Source organism: Lutra lutra, chromosome 6 (genome assembly GCF_902655055.1).
Source record: "Lutra lutra chromosome 6, mLutLut1.2, whole genome shotgun sequence".
Taxonomy (NCBI): Eukaryota; Metazoa; Chordata; class Mammalia; order Carnivora; family Mustelidae; genus Lutra; species Lutra lutra.
The window spans coordinates 33,998,099-34,022,984 of record NC_062283.1 but is presented as its reverse complement, the minus strand read 5'-3'; the positions used below and the strand labels follow the sequence as shown (position 1 = coordinate 34,022,984).

General features: G+C 44.3%; 1 protein-coding gene across 11 annotated transcripts in view; it reads right to left on the bottom strand.

Annotated features, from left to right (window-relative positions):
- ANKS1A (ankyrin repeat and sterile alpha motif domain containing 1A) overlaps window positions 1-24,886 on the bottom strand; it is a 179,362-nt gene that overhangs the window by 71,697 nt on the left and 82,779 nt on the right. For all 11 annotated transcript variants that reach the window (XM_047732923.1, XM_047732925.1, XM_047732929.1 and 8 more), the window contains 5 exons: window positions 24,613-24,714; window positions 24,416-24,517; window positions 22,843-23,039; window positions 19,221-19,313; window positions 13,673-13,799 (listed from right to left, as the gene is read on the bottom strand). In XM_047732923.1, the coding sequence (XP_047588879.1) occupies window positions 13,673-13,799; window positions 19,221-19,313; window positions 22,843-23,039; window positions 24,416-24,517; window positions 24,613-24,714 (621 nt within the window). The remainder of the gene's footprint in view (window positions 1-13,672; window positions 13,800-19,220; window positions 19,314-22,842; window positions 23,040-24,415; window positions 24,518-24,612; window positions 24,715-24,886) is intronic.

Here is a 24,886-nt window from a genome sequence, read left to right as displayed (position 1 = left end):
CCTGATTAATGCTATCTGGCAGCCTTCCCTGTTGTTAGGTTTCTGTTAATGTTAACGACCAGACCTTGCTATATAAGGCGAGAAGTGCTAACTATATCCTACAGAAAGGACACGAGTAAGGAGACAGCAAACACCGAGTAAAAGTGAGAAAGAGAGAGAGAGAGAGAGGGAGAGAGAGAAAGCGAGCCAGCGAGCAGGCGAGACTCACTCCTGGAACATCTGATACATTTCCATAAAGGCCAAAGTGTTATTTAGAGCCACCCACCACCCCCCCTTCCTCTGGCAAACAGCAACAGAGGGGAAAAAAATGGAGGTCATGATCCACAACCTGCAACTTCTGGAATTCTTTAACTAAACGTGCAAAACAAAACAGCAGAGAAATAACCGCTTCCTTCCTCACAGGGGGGTTGTGCAGGGTTCCACGCCTCATCCTTCCTTCCTCAGGGAACACAGACTTTTTTTTTCTTTTCTTTCTTTCTCTTTTTTTTTTTTTGGTGGAGAATGTGCACATCTCACTCCTTCCAAAGCCTCCCAGCTGCTCCTATTTGTTTAAGTTTAACCTCAGTTGATCCACTGAAAACAAAATGGTCTAATCTGTCAATGCCAGGAGACATTTGCAGTTCTCTCAAGACCTCCTCAACAGCCCAGAAATCTGACACTACCAGCTCATGAGGCTAACCACTACTGTATACTCACCCAAGATATCAAACACCTCTGCCCTGGAGTGGCATAAATAATTGACTAAATCAGAATCCAACATCAGTATCACACTGGGACACCCAAGGAGCTCGCCCTTCGCGACCTCAGACCCATTAGAGATTTTCACAAACATCGGCAGGAGAGCTTAACCACCCTGCGCCCAGGACTAGCTCACATTCCTAAGCTAATATTCAATGTCGTTATCTCTATAAGTAGAATCAACGGTATAGATAACAAATGGTTCCCTAGTCTGCCGAAAGCTCCCAAGTCTTAGAACCCAAAGGATCAAGTTCAATTATTTTTACAGATGAGAAATCTACCTTGTCTAAGGTGGTGGGGGAGAAGACGTTAACCTAGGCTTTTTGGAACACCTGGCTCTAGTCCTGGCTGTGCTGCTCTTCAGCTGTGTGGCCTTGTCACTGATCTCACCCTATGGGGCTTGAGTATCTAAAATAAGTAGGATGGACTGCGAAGTCTTTAAAATCCCTTTTATGTTACAATGGTGATGAGAATCCAAGTCTCCACCACACTGTGATGGCAAACTTCTCCCTCTAGTGGGTTGCTGCAGATCCCTGCCTGGGTGCTTCTCTTGCTACCACCTGCGTACACCCACTCTCCCTCACCAGCATGCCTGCAGCTCAAGGCTCCTGGAAGCTCAATTCCATGACTGAATAGGGTCCTCGGGTGAGGAGGGGTACACTTTGATAAACACAATGCACGAAAACACAGTCTTCACTGCCCCAGCCACCATGCCGAAGTCCCACAATGCTCTTCCAAGACAGCCTTGCAGGAAGGATCCCAACAACCAGTTCTCATATTGAGCCCATCAGCCTAAGTTCTGAGCAGGGACATGGTTCCATTCACCCCACTTTCTCAAGACAAATGGTTCAGTCTCCACAGTCTGCTCAGCTTTTTGCAAGGGGTAGCCAATTAGCTGCACTTTATGGCTCTGATTACTTATCCACAGAAGGCCAGAAGTATGAACTCTGGCATCTCCTTCCTCTACACTTGACTGCTTTGGGATTTTCATACCCCTAACTCACAAACTCTATACCCCAAAGGTCAGGTCTAGAGCACTAAACAAGCACTGAACAATTGGAATCACTGCTCTAGGGAAGAAGAAATGCGTATGTAAGAGTTCCATCCAGCCTAACTTAGCCCCAGCAAGCCATGACTTTAGGACTCTGAATTCCACGTATGACAACTGGGCACCCGAACAGAGCTGACCCGTAGCATTGCAAAGTAGGGCTGGAGAGGATGACACGTGACCGTTTACTGGTGGTTCAGACCAATGGCACTACCTAAGACAGCCAGATGGGGAGAGTCAAAATTGCTACCTCTCAGACCATACCCACATGGCAGTTTCCTACAGATTCCTGCCCAAGGTGCCATTCCTCTGACTGCATCTGAATACAAAAAGACGACTTTGGTAACAGGAATGTGGGCTTCTATTTCTTCTTGTCAGCATCTGGCTCCTTATTTCACAATATTTTGGGGAGGGAGGGGAATCCAACAACAAAAGAGAAACACTGGAATCCAGAACTGGGAGTTAGCCTGGCTCACGCTGCCTGGGTGGACCTCGGAACCCAGGCCACAGAGAATGTTCTGACTGCTGCTGTGGGAGCTGACAATGAAGGCCCTGTCTAACAGCCACCCATTCATGCTAGCCATCAATGAAGAAAGAGAGACACATGCCAAGAGCTCAATACCAGACAGATGCCTGGGGAAGGAAGTGGGCAGAAAGAAAGAATGGAAAACTTATGGAAGGAGGAAATATGTGAAGAGGAAAAATTTCTGAGGGCCATAATCCCATGAGGGAAAACACAATCTACCAATACTTTATAGAATAAAAGAAATCATGGAAAGGAATTCTTATGATTACATGACTTACCCAGGCAATTCCCTAGGAAAGACACCTTGGTGCTTGAAAAGCTTGTCAAGATCGAAGATCCTCAGGATCTTAATAACTAGTGTTTTCTTCCCCATAAAAAAACCATATCCAAGACTAAGCTAGATATCCTGGCAAATCAACAAGTAGGAAAAGAACTACTCAGTGGTCCCTTGTAAAGTCAGAATAGTATTAGGCCTCTCGGGGACGAGGTGGTAACAATATAATGTACTGGTCACAAGCCAGCTCTTGAGCAAATTCTTAACTTGTCTGCGCCCAGAACTCTTGTCCATAATTCTGGATCCTGAGAGTGCCGACTTCATAGGATTGTTGTGAGAATTAAATTATATGTGTCAAGCAATTAGACACCACACCTGGCACATGTCAACTCTCAAGAGATGTTAACAATTACTATTCTCCACACAGGATCCACTATAAAGTGCTTCACTCACAGATGAGCCCACCAACTAGTCTGCTAGTTGGTGGGCTGCTCACAGGTTTGTTGGAAAGATCACCAAAGACAGCATCCATGACACGTACGAGTATCCATTGCCTTTGTTATCCTTACAACTCTTGACAGCAGAAGGCAGGGACAGAAGGTAATACAGTGAGAAGGCTGGAGTGAGAGATGGGCCCCAGAACTGTGGCTATGAATACCCATTCCACCAATAAGCAGGTACAAAATGTCTGCCTTCAAGGGGCACCCAAGATTTGAAGACACTGACCTCTCAATGGGCTTACCAGCTATCGGAAGAAACTAGCATACACAGAAATTACTAGGATTCAAGGCCAAAATTAATAGATGCCTTAAGAAAAGTATAAATCAGGGGCGCCTGGGTGGCTCAGTTGGTTGGACGACTGCCTTCGGCTCAGGTCATGATCCCGGAGTCCCGGGATCAAGTCCCGCATCGGGCTCCCAGCTCCACGGGGAGTCTGCTTCTCTCTCTGACCTTCTCCTCGCTCATGCTCTCTCTCACTGTCTCTCTCTCAAATAAATAAATAAAATCTTAAAAAAAAAAAAAAAGAAAAGTATAAATCAGATGCACCGTGAGCAGGAAGTAAAGTGTGATTACTTGGAACCAGCAGTCTCAGAAGAGGTAGCTTCTGAGTTGGCCGCTGAAGAAGTAAAGCCTTGACAGGCTTAGTGTTTAGTGGAAACACACTTAAAAAGCAGAACCACGAACCTTGTGCCTGGGCACTCATGGACTCTCGGACTCACAGAAAAGAATTGTCAGGCCTGAGGCTTTCTTTCCCTCTGACTGGGAATCACTGCACTGCCCTCTTAGAACCATACAGCTTCCAATCCTCCTCCCACACTGCCGTCAGCACTCCCCACAACCTGCCCTTGTAGGAGAGAAACAAGGGGCTAGGACACAGAGACAGCTGTTTCCTTACTCTCCCCGTAGATCAAGGCCAGCTGCTCGACTGAGCAGCACGCACCCGCATGCTAATTCCCAGCCCTTCAACTTTCAATCTTTATTCACTCTGGGTGTTCATTTTCCTTTTACCCTGTGAGCTGCTAAAGCAAGGGGTCCTCCGTACTGCATTTTAATGCTGATGATGACGATCCACAGGGATCTCAAGGGCTTTTGAATAATAACATTTTAACATTTACACATTTTCAGTCACAGTTTCTGTCTGTTTAGATTAGGGCTAAAAACTGTGGTTTGTATGAGAACTTGCTAAGTCAAATCAACCCTCCAACCCAGAGAAGGTTACTCCAGTTACCCAGACTGTTCTGCTCTCTTTTTTTCTGTAAGGCCTGGAACCCTCCAACTCTCTGGTCACTGCAGTGAGCACCAGAAACCACGTGTGTCCAGGAGAACTCCTACGTACATGGCTACTTGTGGAGAGTCCCCATGTTCTCCTCAGAAGGAAGGTGCTGACTAGGTTACGCAGACACTTGCTGGCAACTGTGATCTGATAAGACAAGAAGACCTAGAGTCCATTCTCTGGGGCATGGCGATCAGAAAAACAGAGACCTGAACTGGGTGATTCGGGAAGCCCAAGGTATAGTCCCGGCCCTGTGATTTCTTTCTCTCTGGTTCTAAAAAAAAAAAAAAAAGAAAGAAAGAAAGAAAGAAAAGGAAAGCAAAGCAAAGCTGGGGTACATTCTCTAGGACTGAGATTTACTATGATTTGATTCCAATTAGGTAAACGAATCTTCCACTTCTACAGTGTTAAGAATGTGAAGAGCAGCAGGGCCCTGGATAAAAACAGTTCAAGCTCATGGCTAAGCAGGCTTTGGATTCAGCCAGACTAGGGCTTAAGACCCAGCTCTAACACCCAACTGCTTCCTCATCTACTACACGGTGATAAAAATAGCCCCCACCCGGAAGATTTGTCATAAGATACACAATGACCTAATCAGCGACCATGGACTCAGCACATGGCCGCCCCTGAGAAGCATTCATTAAACGGTAGCTGCTATCATTATCATCATTCTTCATTTACAACCATTTCCGAACTGCTCTTCACGCTCATGCTGCACACACAGGCTGGTTTCCTTTCTCCCAAACTCTGTAAAAGGAGACTGGTTTCTTCTAAGTGGCCCTATAAATTAGACAGTAGAAAATGCCACCGGCAGGGAAGGTCTAGTAGTCTTGCAAGTTTGGTGCAGGGTGACATGTAGCAGCGCAGTGAAGAATCTTCAGGTCAGAACCCGTCTCTACCCACTGCAGCCCCCATGGGTTACAGCCCAGCTTTGGAACTCAGGGCTATTCTACCTTGACTTGGTTCCGATTACCTTATAGCTCCCCCATTTCCTTAAATTTCTCTTGGACAGTCTATTTACTCCCTGTTGTTGGACCTCTGGCCCCCCAAATTTCCCTATTCACTATACCAGCTCTGCTTGGCTCACTTTCCGACCAGCCATGATACTTAACTGTGTCTAATTTAACAGCACACTTGACATCTCTGTATCCCTTGATCTTCTGCCAGTTCCAACACTGGGTATTCGTGACCATTTGCTTTCTCTTCTCCAGTTGCTGGAATGTTGAGCCCCGCTGAATACTCAAGAAACAACTGATTGAGTCTTCTACCAGTTTATTTAACTCAGCTGGCTTCCAACAGCCACACTGTGTTGGGTACTAGTTGTTCTATGCTGGACATGCTGCTAACCATCTTCTTTTTTAATAGTCACAACAATCATGAGGTAAGAATATGTACCCCAACTTTACATGTAGAAAGTCAGGCTTAAAGAGGTTAAATGACTTCCTCAGTCACCAGCCAGTATGTGGTAGAGCAAGAGTCCAAGTGGACTACCAGGCCGGGCCACCATTTCATTTATCTCTTGAAAACTGCGGTGTCATTGTAAAATGGATTCCTCATTTCTCCCGCTCTTTTCAGACTATCATCTTTCCTTCAGTGCCTATACTCTTGGATACAATCACACCAATTTCCTGATGAGACTTAGGTCAGAGAAACCTCAGCTACTCTCAATGCCACATCAAAAAGTGGGGATAATCTGATCTCTTCCCACCTACTCTACAAGATGGGGTGTATCCCTATCCTGAATTTACCATTGCCCTTCTAACTGCTGAACCCTTCTTCTAGTCTTCCTTTGTCTAGCTCTTTATGTATTACTTGACACGGTTTACCAGTTATCCCTGGGACTCAATCTCCCCTTCTTCCTTGGTCATAGGACTTTTTTCAATTGGCTCATAGCCACCTACCTTAAGATTATACTTCCCAACGTCTCTGTAGTTAGGCATAGTCACATGACCAAATTCTGGCCAATGGGTTTTAAGTGAAAGTAGTACGTGCACCTTTTGAGAGCTATCTGTGAAGCGCCCTCCTTCCTCCCCTTTCTTCCTTCCTGTGCTGACAGCATGAACTTGAATAGTCACCCTGAACCATGAGATGGCAGAAAGAGACTGGTTCCTTGACAATCATGAACTGCCATGCTAGCCCTAGACTCCTATCTTGTTTAAACAACAGGCATCTTGGGGTTCCGTCACATTCAGCCTCGGCTTCTATGGCACTGCTTTATCCTGATTATCTTCCTGTATTTCTTTACCCTTGTGCTTCTAAATATGGTTGTATTTTTTACTTCTTCAATCCCTTTAGTTTCTCCCTCAGCAACTGATTAATATTTCATGTTACCCATCACCTCAACTTGTATGATCCATGAATCTGCATTTCTAATCTTTCCACCTCTCTTGAACACTAGGATCCATATTTTTAAGTGTTTATGGAGTACCTCTACCTGGATATTCTCCTAGTACCTGAAACGCCTCAAACTTAACATAGTCAAAACTGAACTTAACATCTTCCTTCAGACATGTCCCTCCTCAATCCCTTATTTGTTAGATGCACAATATTTTCCCAAGCTCAAAAACCTCAGAATCATCCTTAATACCCTCTCTTCCTGATTTTTCCACATCTGACTGTAAGGTCCTGCGAATTCTACCTCCTCTATACCTCTACCATCCCTACCTTCCCTTCTTATCACTTCCTCCTGGACCTATAGTTTGGATCCTAATTTCCTTCAAAAGATTCCTTGAAGTCTCTTGACTTCAAAGTATTCCTGCCTCTAGTCGCTCCCATCTAAGATTCCACAATTATTCCTGCCATCTCACTCAAAAAGCTACAACAACACTGCACAGTCTTTGGAATGATGACTAACATTGGAGATCCCAATCTCTACAACCAGTTCTTTGTTCCAGCCAAACTGGATTACTTCCCATTCTCCAAACAGAAGCGCTATCATCTCCCAACACCTTACTGATGTTTATGCCACTCCCTCTGCCTGGAATGCCCTCGCCTTCCTCCTTACTTCTGCCTAGCCAGTAGGATTCTCTGCTTTGGGGTTTAGCTCAAATGCTACTTCCTTCACAAAGTCATCCCCGATCTCCTGCACTAAATAATTTAGCCCTCTTTTGAACTCCAAAATTACTTTATATCACTTTATAGAATTTTAACATATTCGGCCCTTTTATGTATTTTACAGATGTCTCAAAAATACATACGTATATAAATGGCTGTCAATACATTTTGTGGGAGAAAAATATAGATGTATAGTTCACAAGGCTTGGACTTGTTCCACAATGGAAAGAAAAGCAAACTATTCCAACTCAGAAATATAAATTCATAAGAGCACGACACTTATACAGTAGGACTTTGGCAGGAGCTCCTCCACGTGAGAAGGTGAGAGAAAAGGAAACTGCTGAAGGTAAGGCTTAATTATTAAACTGTCTCATTTACTTTTTTTTGTGTGTGTGCCTTTGGGAAAAGCATCCAAACTTACTCCTTGGCATCCATCGTGAGAAGGTGACCTAGGCTTCCAGGTAAAGATGGTGAATTGAACACAGGTACTGATCCGGTCTTCTTCCTGAAGTCTTACTAAACCAAATGTAAAAATGGGACTGCACCTGGAGGCACACCTGAGAATCAATCCCAAGCTGGCAAAGGGAAAAGCCAAGGCTTACACTACAGAATTCCCTAACGACTCGGGAACTGGCAGCACTCTGGATGCGGGAGAAGAGGGAACAGCTAACATCTTCCTCCCCTCCCCTTCGTGCTCATGCATAAACTTCATTTAGCTCTAAATGTGTGGCTCTCAGGAATATTGACTTACTTGCTTCTAAAAAACCTCAGAGTGTAGCTGTGTGCCAAACAGTCCACATGTACACTGTCTTCAGATAATTATGCACCACTGTCCTACACTAAGTGACCACTTCACCTGGACCTAAGCCTATTAGTGGATGCTGCAGAGAAGCACCACAGAGAACAATGATTTTCAGAGCTCTTGGCTACTTTCCCATTTGCTGTCAAACCTGGAAAGTTGTCCACTGCTTCAACATTATGTCCAGAATGTCCAGTGGGCAAAGAGTTAAATACTAAAGTGAAATAAGTGACTATGCTACATGAAACTAGGAACACTGCTCTCATTGCTAGTTATGCTAGCCCTGAGTAATGATTTCTGAGGACTTCTATGGTGGGAATCATTTAAATAACGGAGGAATACCTAGCTAGATAAAACTATCATAAAACCATCCATGCCTAGGACCTTTCCGGAGGGATGAGTTTTCTACTTCGTGGACTGCTTTCAACTTCTGTCAGTTTTTGTTATATCTACTGACATAAATGGCAATCTAACAACTGCAGAATTATCATACATAGTGCCAGATGCTTAGTCACCAGGCACTAAATGCCACCGGAAACCCCACTGCTATCATACATTGTGATGGACCAATAAGTCTCCCGGGCAATTCATCCTGGGGGATGGCAGCAACTCTAACCCCCCAAATTTATTTCTATAAACTATTATTAATTTTTCAAATCTTCAAATTTGTGCTTTATATGTGTGCTTTATGTTATTACTATATGTTATGTTTTTTCCTTTTTTCTTGATCAGAATTATCAGAGATCTTTAAAAAACAAGCAAGTTTTCATTGTAATGGTCAAATCTACTTTTTTTTTTACTTCATTATTTCTGCTTTTATATTTTTTCTTTACTAACTGAGGTATAACATGCATACTATAAAGTATGTGAAATATACTATCTGCTTTTATCTTTATTAATTCCTCTCTGCTACTTTCTCTTGGTTAAGTTTTAGTCTATTTATTTATTTATTTATGTTGGGCATGGGGCCCAACACGGGGCTTGATCTCCCAAACCTGAGATCAAGACCTGAGCGGAGATCAGGAGTTGGACACTTAATCGACTGAGCCACTCAGGTGCCCCAGTCTTTGTTTTATAACAAATAAATTTAAAGATATAAACTTCCCCCTGAGTATCACTTTGGTCAAATATTATCAGTATTTATATGAAGTGTTTCCACTATCATTAATTAACTTCTAAGTAGAAAATTAGGAGGGAAAAAGGCACTCGTGGACCATCTAACATTAATGACCAAGGTGCTCAGTTTCACTAGATCAGGCAAAGGCTAATTACAAAGACAATTCTTTGGCTTATCATGGTGAAAAACATTAAAGAGTGCTATTATCGCACGTTGGTGAAGGAAAAGGAAAGCGTGTGCTCATTAACCATCAAGGGAGGGGCACTTCAGCTTTACCAGTTAAATCTAGACATGTACCTACACTCAGACTGGTTTATTCTACTTTCTATCAAAGTCTTTTTTTTTTTTTAAAGATTTTTATTTATTTATTTATTTGACAGACAGAGATCACAAGTAGGCAGAGAGAGAGGAAGGGAAGCAGGCTCCCTGCTGAGCAGAGAGCCCGATGCAGGACTCGATCCCAGGACCCTGAGATCATGACCTGAGCCGAAGGCAGCGGCTTAACCCACTGAGCCACCCAGGTGCCCCTCTATCAAAGTCTTTTAAGAAATACTCTTGTAAGCATGTAAGAAAATGTGTAGAACATGTCCACAACAGCTTCATTTATAATAGAGAAATACTGGAGGCAATGTAAATATCCATCCACTAGACAGTGGAAAAATGAGTCATGGGATAGTTAACAACCATTCAAAAACAGTAAGGTAGATCTTTAAGAACGTAAAACAAAATTGTACCCATGATCTATAGACAAGGTAAGTTAAAAAAACAAGTGTGCAAAACCATTTGTGAACTATGATCCCATTTTAGATTGTTAAAAACAAACAAAATGGTCTCCCATAGTCACTTTTTAAAAAATAAAGACCGCAAACAACCTGAAGCGGATACTACACTTAGAACTATGTCACTTCCAGCAACTGTGAGTAGCGGAGAGGTGAGAAGATTTGACCATTTTACTTGTATTCACTTCTGTATTGTTTAAATTTTTTTCCTGGGAGCTAATACATATCTACTTTAAAATGTAATCTAAATAATCTCCCATCCCACCCCTCCTGCAGTAGGTTTGAAAATTACAGTAAGGAGAGCCAAAAGCTGTGGTAGTCTCATTAACACCTCCTTTTCAGAACTGATGAATTAATCCATAAAAGCTGCCCTGGATAATGACATTAGTGAAAAAGCAGAAAAGACTGGCTGTGTACTAATCCATAATATCATCTGCTGACTTGTCTCACATTTACCAACTCTAGCCGGCATTCCTTCCAGGCTCACGAGAAACCGAGAAACCGACAGAGCCCATTTTCATCTTTAACATCTCAGCTCCTTTGTCTGAAAGCTCTCTGAGCATCCAAGCAGCTTGCCTGGAGGCACGCACATCCCACATGCTGTGGTCCACTCAGATCTGCTTCCTGTACCACCTACTCGTAACAGTTAGCCCAGTATTGCCGAGCTAGAAGGAACCAAAGCAAAGGAGGAGATACGAGGCCTTAAGTAATCTGGGGCAGTTTACTCCTTAACCTGGAGATCTCTTGACTTGAGGATAGAAAATTCCTGCATCTGGGGGTGCCTGGGTGGCTCAGTGGGTTAAGCCTCTGCCTTCAGCTAAGGTCATGATCTCAGGGTCCTGGGATCGAGCCCCGCATTGGGCTCTCTGTTCAGCAGGGAGCCTGCTTCCCCCTCTCTCTCTGCCTACCTCTCTGCCTACTTGTGATTGGTCTGTCAAATAAATAAATTAAAATCTTAAAAAAAAAAAAAATTCCTGCATTTGGCAGCCAAGGAGACCAGACCCATTTATGAAGTTTGACTTTCACTTTTTCTTCCTTCCAAAGGAAGCCAGTTATCCCATAATGAGTGGGTCCAGATCAAGCCTTCGAAAGAGAGAGAGAATTATAATCTCCTTCCTCCTTGATGCTAAAAATTCTTTCCTAAGAACCACTTTCAAAAAGAGCATTAAATACTTGCTCTTTAAGGGTTAATTTCAGTATGATTTATTATTCAACAACTAGAGAACTCATCCTCTACTCTCCACTCTCTCTAAATATTTGAATTAAAAACCTAGCAACATTAGAAGATTAGAAGACTCAATACAGTTAAGAAAGCTCCCCAAATTGCTATATAGATTCAACACAATTCCAATAAAAATCCAGCAGGACTTTTTGTAGAAATCAACCGACTCATTCTAAATTTTTATATGGAAAGAATATCTAAAACAATTCTGAAAAAGAATAACAAAGTGACATAGGCAAGAAAAGGATGGTCCTTGACAAATCGTGCTGAAACGACTGGATATCCACATGCAAAAAAGTGAATCTCTATCTACACCTCACACCATATTCAAAAATTACCTCAAAATGGGTCATACACCTAAATGGATACCTAAACCTACAAAATTTCTAGAAGAAAATATAGGAACAAATACTTGTGAACTTATCCATAAAAGAAAAGAAAAGATACACTGTCATCAAAATTAAGAACCTCTGCTCTCCACAAGGCATAAGGGAATAAAGAGACAAATTACAGCCTAGGAGAAAATTACATATCTGATAAAGAGTGTCCAAAACATACAAAGAACTCTCACAACTCAATAATAAGACCATAAACAACCCAATTTTTTTAAATGAGAAGAGTTGAACAGACACTTCATTAGCTATACGGATGGCAAATAATCATACCAACAGATGTTCACATCATGAATCATTATGGGAATACAAATTAAATCCACAATGAAATATCACTATACACCTAATAGAAGGACTACAATTTTAAAAACCCGACAATATCCAGGGGAGGATACACAGCAACTGTGACTCTGATGGAAAAGCAGAATGGCATAACCACTCTAGAAAATGGTGTGGCAGTTTCTTACCTAGGACCCAGCAATCCCATTCCTAGCATTTTCTCAAGAGAAATGAAACTGATGTTTACACAAAAACCTACAAATGTTTATAGTTTTATTTGTAACTGCCAAGAACTATAAGTGACCCAAGTACCCCTTGACTAGAGAATGGGTACCTGTGGTACACCCCAACAATGGAATACTACTTGGAAATGCAAAGTAACAAATCCCCAATACACACAACAACATGGAGCAACCTTCAGTGAATTATGCTAAGTGTGAGACGCCCGACTCAAAGGGTACATATGGTATGATTCCTACTGATAGAACATTCTGGAAAAGGCAAAAGTATTGGGACTGACATAAAAGCAGTGGTTGCCAGAGGTAAGGGAAGGGTGTGGAACTGACTACAGAGGGACACAAGAGAGTTTTTGGTGTGATAAAACCATTCCGTACCTAGACTAGACTGGCAGTTATATAACCGTTATTTGTCAGAACTCCCAGAACTGAACACAAAAAGGGTAAATTTTGCCATATTTAAATTGTAACTTTTTTTTCCCCCAGAAAGCTCCAAATGGAAACCATAAAACAAAACAAAACAACTACTATAAAAAGGACCACAAAGTTTCTGTGTGCTGGAAGAGCAACCTTTTAAACACATCAGTTAAAAATCAGGTCTCCAATGTCAGACACATACATACATGTTCTCTTCTCCACCCCCCCACCCTCCAACAGGCCCAGCGAAGGATGGTTCGAAAGAAGCCATCGCACCCCCCCTTCTTACCGGAACCGTGACAGTCAGGATTGAAAGGAGGCGCTAATCATACCCCATGAAGGATCTAGTACCCGAAAGCTATAAAGAGCGGGGAGAGTCCCCTTCTGCGTGCAGTGGGAATGGCACTGCCCCTTGTTGCTGTTCTTAGCACAGAGTCTGTCCCACGTCCACTGTCGTCGGCCTGGCTCTCCGTCCTGCAGCACTCGCTCCCTCACAGAGGAAACGGAATTTCGCAGAGGCAATGAAAGTAGGCCAAGGCGACAGAGCACTCTAGTTACGGGGTGGCAGCCAATCATGGGCCCCTCCCCAGGAGTGTCTCACTCTGAGGTCAGGACTCAAAGCAGAGCCTGTGCCGTCAGCCTGAACCCCAAGGGACTGACTTATTGGGCTTGTTTTTCCACCACATGAACTTGAGGGTTTCTGACTTGAGACCCCAAATCTATCTCGGTCACATCACAGGCTGTCTCCCCTTCCACAGCCATGGCCTGGTCTGACCTGACCACCTCCCTGCTTCATGTGCTGAAGGCGGGGGGTGGGGATGCCAGGGGGGGCAGGCCAACGCTAATTCAGGGCATTGGGAACGAAAGGTCACAACACTCCCACCACTCCCAACTGCTGTGACACCCAACTTCCCCACCCCAAGGAACATCACCCTCTACTTCCCGCCCAGGATCACGAACTTTAAAAATCCTTTTGCAATTGTTTCTGCGGGGAGTGGGCTAGGGGTGGGGGTGTACCTTTTGGTTTTCCATCCCCATCCATGGATCCCAGCTTCTTGGTTTCTGCTGTTAACAACAGCTCATAAGGATGCTCCTCCTCTTCCCGGGCTGTGCTTCCCTGAATCCAGGGTCTCATGGCCAAGACCTAGGAAAGGAAACACCACAGACTTTCTCGTGTGGGTGCCTAATGCCAGGACAGGTTATGAAGCACAAATTCAAGATTATTGGCCCTTTTCTTGCCAGAGAGAAGGGGGGTTGGCAGAGGAGGTAAAAGAGCTCAAGCATCACGTGGTACCACAGCTGCCTTTCTGGATACACACTTGTACCTCAGATCTCAGTGGCTTTTGAGTAAAACACTTGCCTTTTCTTACCTCATTTTATCTTTCAAAAAGCCATCAATAAGCTCCCAGATCCTTCCTTCCCTTGCCTCTCCCAACATCACAGTGTTCTGCATGGTCTCTTTCCAGTGGATAGTAGCTTCTGAGTGGTTTTTAGCTAGGGTGCCTCACAAAGGTCTTCCTTCTCTGCAATTCTTCCCCAATATGCACACATACTATCCCAAGGCTGGAATACTTCCCACCTTCTCAAGAGGGGATCAGATGACTTCTGAGTGACCCCGAATGACTGCCATTTACCAGAAACAAAGGGCTCTATGCACCCTTCTTTATTTGGTAAGCCTTTCTTCACAGGTCCTGGGGGTTATAGGGAAGTTTCTCTCAAAAGCCAGCTTCCTGCTACATTTATGATACTATGAGTTTAAATTAATTCCACCAATCTCTGTTCTGAAAGGAGTCAAACGGTGAGGCAGTATGAATTTCACTGGAGAAAACAAAGCAGCTCTATGGAGAAATCCCTGATCCAGGCAGCCATCTTTGATGGAATAACTGGACCAGAGCGGGCTTCTATACCCACCAACGAGGTCTAGGCAGCTAAGGGCCTTGTGGCCACAGCTAGTCATGGTACAAAGGTGGCCAAGCTGCCTCCTCAAACCAGGCCAGAAACACCTTAAATTAGTGCCACAGTCACAACGAGAGAGAGAATGGAGATCCTCAATTTAGAGGATCGTTCTGGCTCATCTGTCCTAAGAATCCAATGCGTTTCATAGACAAATTAAGAATAATCATGTACCAGCTATTAGGAGAGTGAGCCAAAGCACAAAACCTCTTCCTGAGCAGTTTGGCTTGGAGAAGTGATACATCATGAACAGAGGGGTTCAGAGGAATTCCCAAGTCCACCCAACAAATAATGGTACCCTTACAAATGTGATTCTTTGGTATAAGCAGAAACCTCCTCCTTCAGACATGTCCCACAACTCACTGGGGATAAATCAGGTTTGTGATTCATCAGGGTTTTGCTTCTTGGAGACTTAGCTCACAATGCTATGGCCTAACGAGACAACAAGGATTCTGGCTGGCAGCTCCCGAATAAAGGAGAGGCCATGGCTCCTGTTTGGTAACAAGGCTGCCACTCCAAAGGCAGAATGATGGTCTCTTTCCGAAATTCTGCTAAGCACAGCAGGAACCTCCACTTTACTGAAAGCCACCTGGAAGCTAAAAGCTATTTCATGACAACGAGCCATTTGCCTGTATTACTTATTCCTTTCGCCTCTTCATAGGAAGACAATTAAGGGAACAAAGAGGGGCCATTAAGCAGTTCATACAGTGTCAACTTAATATGACAGGCTTTATAGACAGGAATTTGTGTTCTGCAGGTTTACACATCCATAGCTATTACTTAGCCAGAGCCCTGGAAATCCGATTCCGTGAGTGTTCTGCACACAGCAAGGACCCTTTTATAGCCCCAGGCATGCTTCTGAAAGGTATCTGACAGTCTGCATACCCGGCCTATAATACCCTTTCTTCTCAAAGAGGACAGCTGATGACTTCCATCTGGAAAATGGGGCCCACTGGACCCTCAGTCACTCTGTGCTTGGCTCTCGGGCAGACAACGAGAAGCACAGCACCAGCAAATGCTAGAGCTAGAAGGGACCCGAACCGTTCCAATCACAGCCAGAGAACACCTGGCTCCAGCTCTTTCATTTCGCAGATGCCCAAATGAGTTCCCAGACAGGTCTGGGGACTTGCCCAAGGTTACACAGAGAGCAACCAGCAGAGCCAGGGCCATGAAATTCACTTCCCCTGATTCTGGACCCAAATGTCCTCATTCCCCAACCCGCCACCTGCCCCAGGATATAAGACTTTGCATCCAATTTGGAACTCCTTCCCTCCTTTAGACTCTCTAGTGAGAGTCCCCTGCTCATATCTAGACAACTTCTCGGGTGATCTTTTCCTCTTAGTCCTGGCTCCTGCCAGCTATGGGATTAAAATCTCATAATAAAGCAAGAGACTGCTTTGCTTTGAGCCTTCCTAACTCCCACTCAAGAAGCCCTGTGTCACAGTAAATATGGCAATAACTGATTTTCAACGGAAAGGATTCTGCTCTTTACCAGATTATTCCTTAATCTTTTCTACCCCTTTCTTCTAGGGCCTGCAGTAAATCGGAGCCAAAAAGCCATATTCTCTGTTACGAAGAAAGAAACATTTCTGCTGCAAAGAGAAGCTACTACCAGTCACCACCTAACTGGACCAACAGAATGACCAGTAGGGGTGTGGGCAGTTTTCTGGGAAGAGATACCATGGCAGCTGCGCCTTCCCATGAATGTTTAAAACATCTCAACACAGAGAAGGCCGTGGTCAGTCCGATGCAGCTGACAGCCCATTTGGCAGGGCAAAAACGTCTCAGTAGCTCGTGTGCACACACATGTGTATGTGTTTAATTTCTTTAAGCCCGTTTCATGACCTGGTCATTAATCTGATAAGCTCCCCTGGAGACAGCTATACTCAGCTTCCCTTAAAGGCTTCCATGGGTCACCTGACAATGATAAGCCTAGGGAATGGGACACAAACATTGAAGCAGATGGCCTGCCAAACATAAAAGTCAACTGTGATGAGCCAGTGCTTCCTAGGATACGAGGGTTAGGGTAGTAAAGCCTACTAAGTAAGAAATCAAAACAGGGAAGACTAGAGTCCGAAGAAAAAGAAATAAAAGTTCACTGCTGGAGAAGACCTAGTCATTTAAACTACAGCAAAGAAAATCTGCTTTGATCATTAAAAGGATAATGACATAGACCACATCTCCTCTGTACTTATTTACTTATAATCACTAAGTAAGCAAAGCTGGGGTTCTCATGGTCTTTCAACTCCTGACTGCAGTGGCCCAACTGACCCAGAATTTCAGACTATTCACAAGCAAGTCCTAGAAGAAGCATCCCAGAGTCTCCACATCCAGGAGAGTAATATGGAAATTTCTCCCCTTATCTCTTGATACTATTGTTTTTTTTTTTTTTTAAAGATTTTATTTATTTATTTGAGAGAGAGAGAGAGAGAGCACGTGTATGCATGTATGAGGTGGGGGGGGGGCAGGGCAGAGGGAACAGACTCCCCACTGAAAAGGAAGCCCAGCAATGTGTCCAGATCCCAGGACCAGTGATCATGACCTGAGCTGCAGAAAGACACTTAACTGACTGAGCTACCTGGGTGCCCCTCTGCTGACACTATTATCAACAAATCCCATTCTCTGAAAAGCCTGAGGAGAATAGAAAGTCTTCATTATCTAACATTTCTTTAAGAGCCTTGCATTTATCCTTGGGCATTAGGAATTTTAGTCTAAGTCCTTGTTAAAGACGTGGCATAAGGCATTTGTAGAGACTTAGCCCCAGTTGAACGTGCTCTGTAAGTAATATAAGTAAAGGTTTCTCCTTATAAAAATGGAGTAAGGAAGCAAATCTCCATATTAAAAATATGCAGGGATCTGCTACATGCACTTCTAACTGCTAGTAATGTATTAACACCTTAGAGGCTATAATTCTAAAGACCCTTTAATTGAAACCTGATAATAAGCATTTTGTAATGAAGGCATACAAAGAAATAGGGACAGAATTTGCACCCAGCATAAACATCTTCCCCTATTTCCAACACTGACTTTTACGTTCTTAAAAGAGTGTCCTTGTATTTAATATCCATTTTGTTAAATAAAAGCCTTCCTTCTGGTTCCATGAGTTTCTACTAAGTAAAAGAACCCTGTCTCACTGGATGGTCTGTGGCAATATCTGACCTTATAGGGATAAAGTAATGAGACTTAGATGACTAGTTTATATCAGCTTTTTTTTTTTTAAAGATTTTATTTATTTCTTTGACAGAGATCACAAGTAGGCAGAGAGGCAGGCAGAGAGAGAGAGAGAGGGAAGCAGGCTCCCTGCTGAGCAGAGAGCCCGATGTGGGGCTCGATCCCAGGACCCTGAGATCATGACCTGAGATGAAAGCAGAGGCTTTAACCCACTGAGCCACCCAGGCGCCCCTCAGCTGATTTTTAAATTAAAGAACAACAGACCACTGAATGAGCAACAAAATAATGAAATTTATATAATATTTTGAACAAATACTGAATAAACATATTCTCGGCACAGTGGTAAGGATTAAAGGAGCATTCTGAAAATGAAAGCTCACAGAAAATATGATTTCTTCATACAACCAAGAAGAAAGATTGAACTATTTGCCCCATGATAATTCTTCTTTAAAAAGGTGGATTAGTGGGGCGCCTGGGTGGCTCAGTGGGTTAAAGCCTCTGCCTTCATCTCAGGTCATGATCCCAGGGTCCTGGGATCGAGCCCCACATCAGGTTCTCTGCTCGGTGGGGAGCCTGCTTCCTCCTCTCTCTGCCTGCCTCTCTGCTTACTTATGATCTCTCCCTGTCAAATAAATAAATAAATAAAATCTTTAAAAAAAAAAAAAAAAGGTGGATTAGTGGGGCGCCTGGGTGGCTCAATGGGTTAAAGCCTCTGGCTTCGGCTCAGGTCATGATCTCAGGATCCTGGGATGGAGCCCCACATCAGGCTTTCTGCTCAGCAGCGGGGGCCTGCTTCCTCCTCTCTCTGCCTGCCTCTCTGCCTACTTGTGATCTCTCTCTGTCAAATAAATAAATAAAATCTTAAAAACAAAACAAACAAAAAAAGGTGGATTAGTCTTCTCAAATAACCTTCTTTGCTTTCTCCCACCCCCACGACTCCTATTTCTCTTCTAAAATGAGTCTTCGTGACATTTTCCATGTTTGTCCTGGTGGATTCTTCATGTGAAATGGAGAAGAAAAATGTGAAAACAGAAATAAGACACTTGGGGCAGAACCACCAAAGTTCGCTAATAGGATATCGTCTACAGAACAGCGATTAAGGCCATACTCCATGTTTTTTATCAAAAGAGGACACAGGAACAAAACAAGCAAGAAGTTAAACTGTTTAGCTACTAGAGCCAGGAGGAATGTGGACGGTTTACTTTCAATGTGTAATGTGGATCAATAATTGGCCTGTCCGCTGGACAGCTCCATTACAATTCTTTCCTTCGTACTTCTGAATGGGTTGGAAAGGTTTTCTTCCAGATTACTGATATGCACAAAATTTACTAATCCAAAAAGGCGATAAGCAAATGAGAAAGAAAAGTCTTCTTTAAGCACACATCAAGGTACTTGCAAAAAATCGTATTTTAGTGATGGCAATAAACCCTCAACCCTCTACCTCAGAAGCTGTCAAGGGAAAATACTTCTTATCTATGCGGTCTTCCTCCTCTTCATCAGGTGGTGGCTTTGCTGGAGGCGGTGGCCGTTCCCTCTGTAGAAGAGAAAAAGTATTTCACTATCTCTTTTTTCGATTACCTAACTTTCTGTTCTTATCTTAGCTCTTGGAAATGAAGAAGAATGTAAAGAACTCCCCTGAGAGACTAAACTCAAGGATCAGTACCTAAACACATGGTTTAGTATCTGTACCCCCCTACCCCCCCACCCCCGCCACACACACACACACACACACACAAACACACACACTTCGGCCAGCATGCTCTTCACTTTCTGATGTTTGTAGCAGAGAGTATAAACACAGCTTTCATATTCTAGACCACAGTGAGAAATAGCACTGAAACCATGGCCCTGCCTTATCAGAAAATGTCCAATACCCATAATAAAACTCTAGCCTAGAAAAGCCAGTGGCTCAACTTTCAGACTGGTTAAAAAGAAGCAGCAGTAAATCAAAGCAATCAACTTGTCAGAGTTCAAACAAACCCACGTTCTTAAGGAAGTAATGAGGAAAGCAATCAAGGACAAAAAACGTCAATTCCTGCTCAAATTTTAACGTTACCCCCATTTATTCGTCGAAGCTCAGAACTGGTCTCTATCCAGTTCTTGGTCACCTCCTTCAATGGCTAGTATTATGCATTGCTCACATACTAAAACCTTTCATCCCTGCCCATTTCAAAAAGGAATATTTGCCGGTTGTCTGCCCTGGAGCAAGAGTTGGTGAACTCTTTCTTAAAGAGCCATGGAGTAAATATTTTAGGCTTTTGCAGTTAACCCCACCACTGCCACAGCAGTACCACAGAGCCAGAGGAGATATGCAAATGAGTGTGGCCGTGTTCCAATGAAAGTTTATTCACAAAAATGGGCAGCTGCCTGTGGGCCACATTTTGCAGTCCCTGCCCTAGAGCAAGAAACACCCTGAAGCAGGGATTAGGGAAGCCAAATGTGGCCGACAATTTCAAGAATATACACCACCTTTGGTGACAGAAGGCTGGGGAGAGGCTTGCCATAGTACCTAAGGGACCGGGCAGCGTTGTTTACAGTCCAAAGTCCTAATCCTGCTCCATAATCAATGTTTCTATAGGGAAGGGAGTGGGAACCTGACCCAGGAGTTGGCTTGCAGGCTCATTCCCAGCCTCATAGGTTAGTTCACTGTGTTGCTAGGACAAGAATATTTATGAAAGGGTAGAGGAACATGTCGAATTACGCAAGAGCCTTGGAAAAGTCTGGAAGACAAATCCATGTCCCAGGAGCAGCAGGAGCAGCCAGCGTTAGGTAGCATTCGGTTAGCATTTGGCATCCATGACCTCCCTCTGTTCAAATACACTTCGCCCCTCCAGATTCTATCTTGATAAATCAGTCATTCCTACACTCCCCGAACCCAATGGATGCCTAATGGCAACAACCTTAAAACAGATCCGTCTTTTCAAGCCAAACAAGGCTATGAGATCACATTTCCCAGTGAGTTCCACTTTCCCTAGCCGGTCTTCCTACAGCAGGGCAGAAACAAGCTTGGTTCCTTCCAAGGGGCACCATGTATGGAAGGGACTAGCAAAGGCAGCAGGCCTGTCATCTACACCAGCTATCCAACCCTGGGACAAAAACAGCCAGGGAAAAACAAAATGAAACACAACAAAGACAAAAAGGACCCATCCCAGAAGCCTTCTCAAGACTAAAGGAGCCTAGAAAGAACAAGATGAACACCTCTTGTGCAAGAAGTAATCACCAGAGACACTGGAAAGAAAGAGAAGCAGGAGCCTCTTTTTTCCTGAACGTGAGAACGCTGGCCCAGGGGCCTGCAAGGGCTGAGCTGAGTTAGGCTCACCATCCACGGCATTTGTAAGGTGTAGAACAAACAGTCTCCTGGCCAAGGTTCATTACCAAGAGCCAGGCAGGTAGCACAGCCACCACATATTCAAGTAAGAATGGCAAAGCATGCATCCCAAGATGCATCAGTTTTTACTTAGCAAGTCCACCGGAGGACAGATTCTTGGGGTGGGACAGAACAAAGAGACTATAAATCAGTGGCGAAGCCCACAGGAACTTGGTAATTCAGAGCTAGCTTCAGGAACCATGTGTTCCTCTGGTAAGGCCTCCGGCTCCCTCTAATGGACATCAACTGTAAGTACCACAAAAAACAATGCCTTCCTCCACAGGCCGGCTTGCTTGCTTCGCTGCACCTAAGGCGGAAGCACAGGAAATCACTTCTGTCCACAGAAGCACGTGCTTCCACCACTCACAAGGAGTCTTACCGGTCCTTGAGAATACCCACTCCAGTGGGCTACCACAAGACTGGTGGGCCTTTCAAAAATTCATACAGAAATGCTGGCACTGTTCTAGGACCAGGCAAACAAAAAACAGTACTAAGCCTAATAAAAAAGAACACTAAGAAACACCAAGCCATTCCCAGGGCACATCTGAAAAACCCAAGGATCACCCAGTGGCCAAAGGTTCATCTAAATGGTCATAAGGCAGATTCAGACCAAAAGGGATAAGGCTGGCCTCTACTACAGGAAGGAATAATATACACCTGGAAATCTGACTCAAGCTGGGATCACTGGGACTAAGAGCAGTGGTAGGTTCAATAAAAATGCGGTGCTCAGGGACGCCTGGGTGGCTCGGTTGTTAAGCAGTTGCCTTCGGCTCAGGTCAAGATCCCAGCGTCCTGGGATCGAGTCCCACATCGGGCTCCTTGCTCGTCAGGGAACCTGCTTCTCCCTCTGCCTCTGCCTGCCATTCTGTCTGCCTGTGCTCGCTCTCTCTCCCTCTCTCTCTCTGACAAATAAATAAATAAAATCTTAAAAAAAAAAAATGCGGTGCTCAAAACCTCAGGTTATTGTACTGGCTATGTAGGAAGGTCGGTCAGGGGAACAGTGATTCAGGCTTGGGTTCAGAGTAAAATCCTAAGGGAGAAAAAGGGAGTAAAACCTCTTGAGAACAATGGACAAGACTGGAGGCAGAAGCAAGCACTGGAGAAAGGAGCAGTCAGATGGGAAGGTGGACCTTGAAAAAGGAATGGCTAGAGAGATTATAACTGGGAAAAACAGGAATGCCACATACTAACCCATGTGATATCCAATTAAGTCCTGCTACAACCCTGCTGAATGCAGAATCCATCCAGATCCAAATGGATACCATTCTGAGGGCAAATGGAAGGTGAGGATGCACTCAGGGGAGACGAGAACTTACTTCAGTGAGCTCTTCCACTGTGGAACTGCTCTCAGGAGAGAAAACTATCAACATACAGCTAAGACCCCAAAGAGAGAAGCCGCACAAGGCTAAATGGAAAAAATGCTTCAATTTGCTCTAGTACCAAAAACTAACAGAACGACGCAGACATATTATATTGAAATCAGAAAAGCCAAAATTCTACCTCAAGGGGATCTATATAGAGTAACCACAAAAAGCAAGAGAGATGTGGGAGAGGCCCAGGAGAACAAGGGGAGTAGGATGCAGGCCTCTGGAAAGCTAGCAGGCACTTGGCGCATACTTCCTCTCCCGGTGCTCCACCAAAACACAGGCTGACAACACAGTCCCCGTTTGTCTGTCGAGGGCCCTAGGCCACATACAGGCCTCACTCCAGCAGTCTTCACTCCTGCTGCCTCGGCCTCCTTGTTCATGGAGTCTCGGTCAGATGATCGGCCACTGGCCATGCTGTCCAACGAATGGCAGGAGACAGCGTTATACAGCGCCTCGTAGGGACCCTCCTCTTCAGCGTTTATGTCAAAATCAATGATCAGTTCAGTCACTGCTTTCTCCACATCACCTGAGCGGGTTAGAGAGCAAGAGTCAATGGATGGAGAGCATAATCTCAGATTTCCAACCACTACCCAACCCCCTTCCAACCACCTCAAGCCCCTTGTCAACCTGAACTTGACAAACCGTAACTGAGAGCAGGAAAATAAAACAACTGCTTTGCTCCATGGATAGGAATAAATACAGAGTTTCAGTTGCTCTTTATACCCTGAGACTCAAAGAGATTTTTCTCTAATTCAATATAGCAAACCCTTGACATCTATGAGGGATACCTCCCTCCCAAGACCTTAAAAATTCCCAAGAACCTCAACACCGCCATAGCATAAACTTAAACCATAAAATGTGGCAAAGTATAACTGGAAACTTAAGTAATCCTTTCAAATTCTTAGAAGAAACCTCCATGTGCTCAAGCAAAATAGAGGATGGTGAAGTCTTTCTGACGCGGAGGCGCTGTGCGAGGTTAAACTCACCAGAGAACATGAACATCAGACTACCTGGGACTCAAACATGGGACGCTGAAAAGTTACAGACTGTTGTGGACCAGAGATCTCTGGGTCTCTGGCAAACAGTCAAAACCGTTACTGTAAAATCCTTGAAAGCTAAGAGTTTAGTGAACTACTAAGCCCATCACCAGTGGATTATGAGGTAAAGAAAAAAAGCAGGGGCGGCGGCGGTGGGGGCAGACAAGGACTCCACAGTGATGATAGGTCGAGCATCCCTTAACCTTATACGTCTGCACCCCTCTGAAAAATCCCTTTCCCGTTTCAGGACTGGTGCGTTGTGCTATTCCTCCGGCCTTCTTTACTATGCTTTGTATTGGAGGGAAGGTGTCCATCAGTATTCTGTCTGTCTCATTCATCATACCTAGGACCCAGAAGGCTGCTCAATAAATCTGAAAGGGTAGATTGTGGCTAATGATGGGGAGGCTGGACTGCCCAAGCTGGTGCCCAGACCACATCTGTTGGCCAAGTGATACAGAACCAAAATCTGCCATCTACACGTCTACCAACTAGGTGGTACTTGCTCAGTATTTACTGAGGGCCAGCTATGCCCACAGCAGGGTAGTGTGTGTTAGGAAAACTTTGCTCAAGATCTGAATTTACGTTGAGATCATCCCACCTACAACACATCCCCGAACAGACCTCACAGAGCCAACTATAAAAGTGAGAATAAGATAAAATAGGAAAGAAGAGGTCCGAAGTCAAAGGCCTAAGCTCTGTCCAATAAAAGTTCAGATACTAGCTAGGAAACAATAAATGTGAATATGAACTTATTAAGCACTCCCAATCCCCTGAAGTTATTAAATTAAGCTTTTTCTCTTCTACCAAAGACCATTCATCTCTTCAAGCTGAGAGCTCCTTGACTGGCGCAGAAAGGCCACCTTACCCTGAGACTCCTGGGATACGGAGTCCATACTGGAGATGAGAGGTCCCTGGGACGTGGGGGTTCTATCGGCCTCTTTTGCACCTCTTTTTCCAGTCATGTGATCTACATGGAAAGACAAAAAAGAGCTGCACCAAATGCAAATGCCTTGGTTCGGCCAGTGTGTCCCCAGGTAGCCCCAACAGGCGATGAACGGGTACCTTCAATAAGCGCCGCTATCTGCTGGCTCTTTTGAGAAGGCAGTTCCCGGACAGTGTCTAGGGCAGTCAGACCACGGTTATCTTTTATGTTGACATCAATTCCTAGAAAAGCACACCAGGTGGACCAGGGGGGGAGTGAGCAGTTGCAAGTCAGCCTCAAAGAGGGTCAAATTCCCGGACTCCTAATGCCCCCAGTAGCACGACCAACATTTTTCATCCAAAGCCATTTAATACAGCTCTTTCCAGAACAATTCGTACACTTGCGGTCAACCCA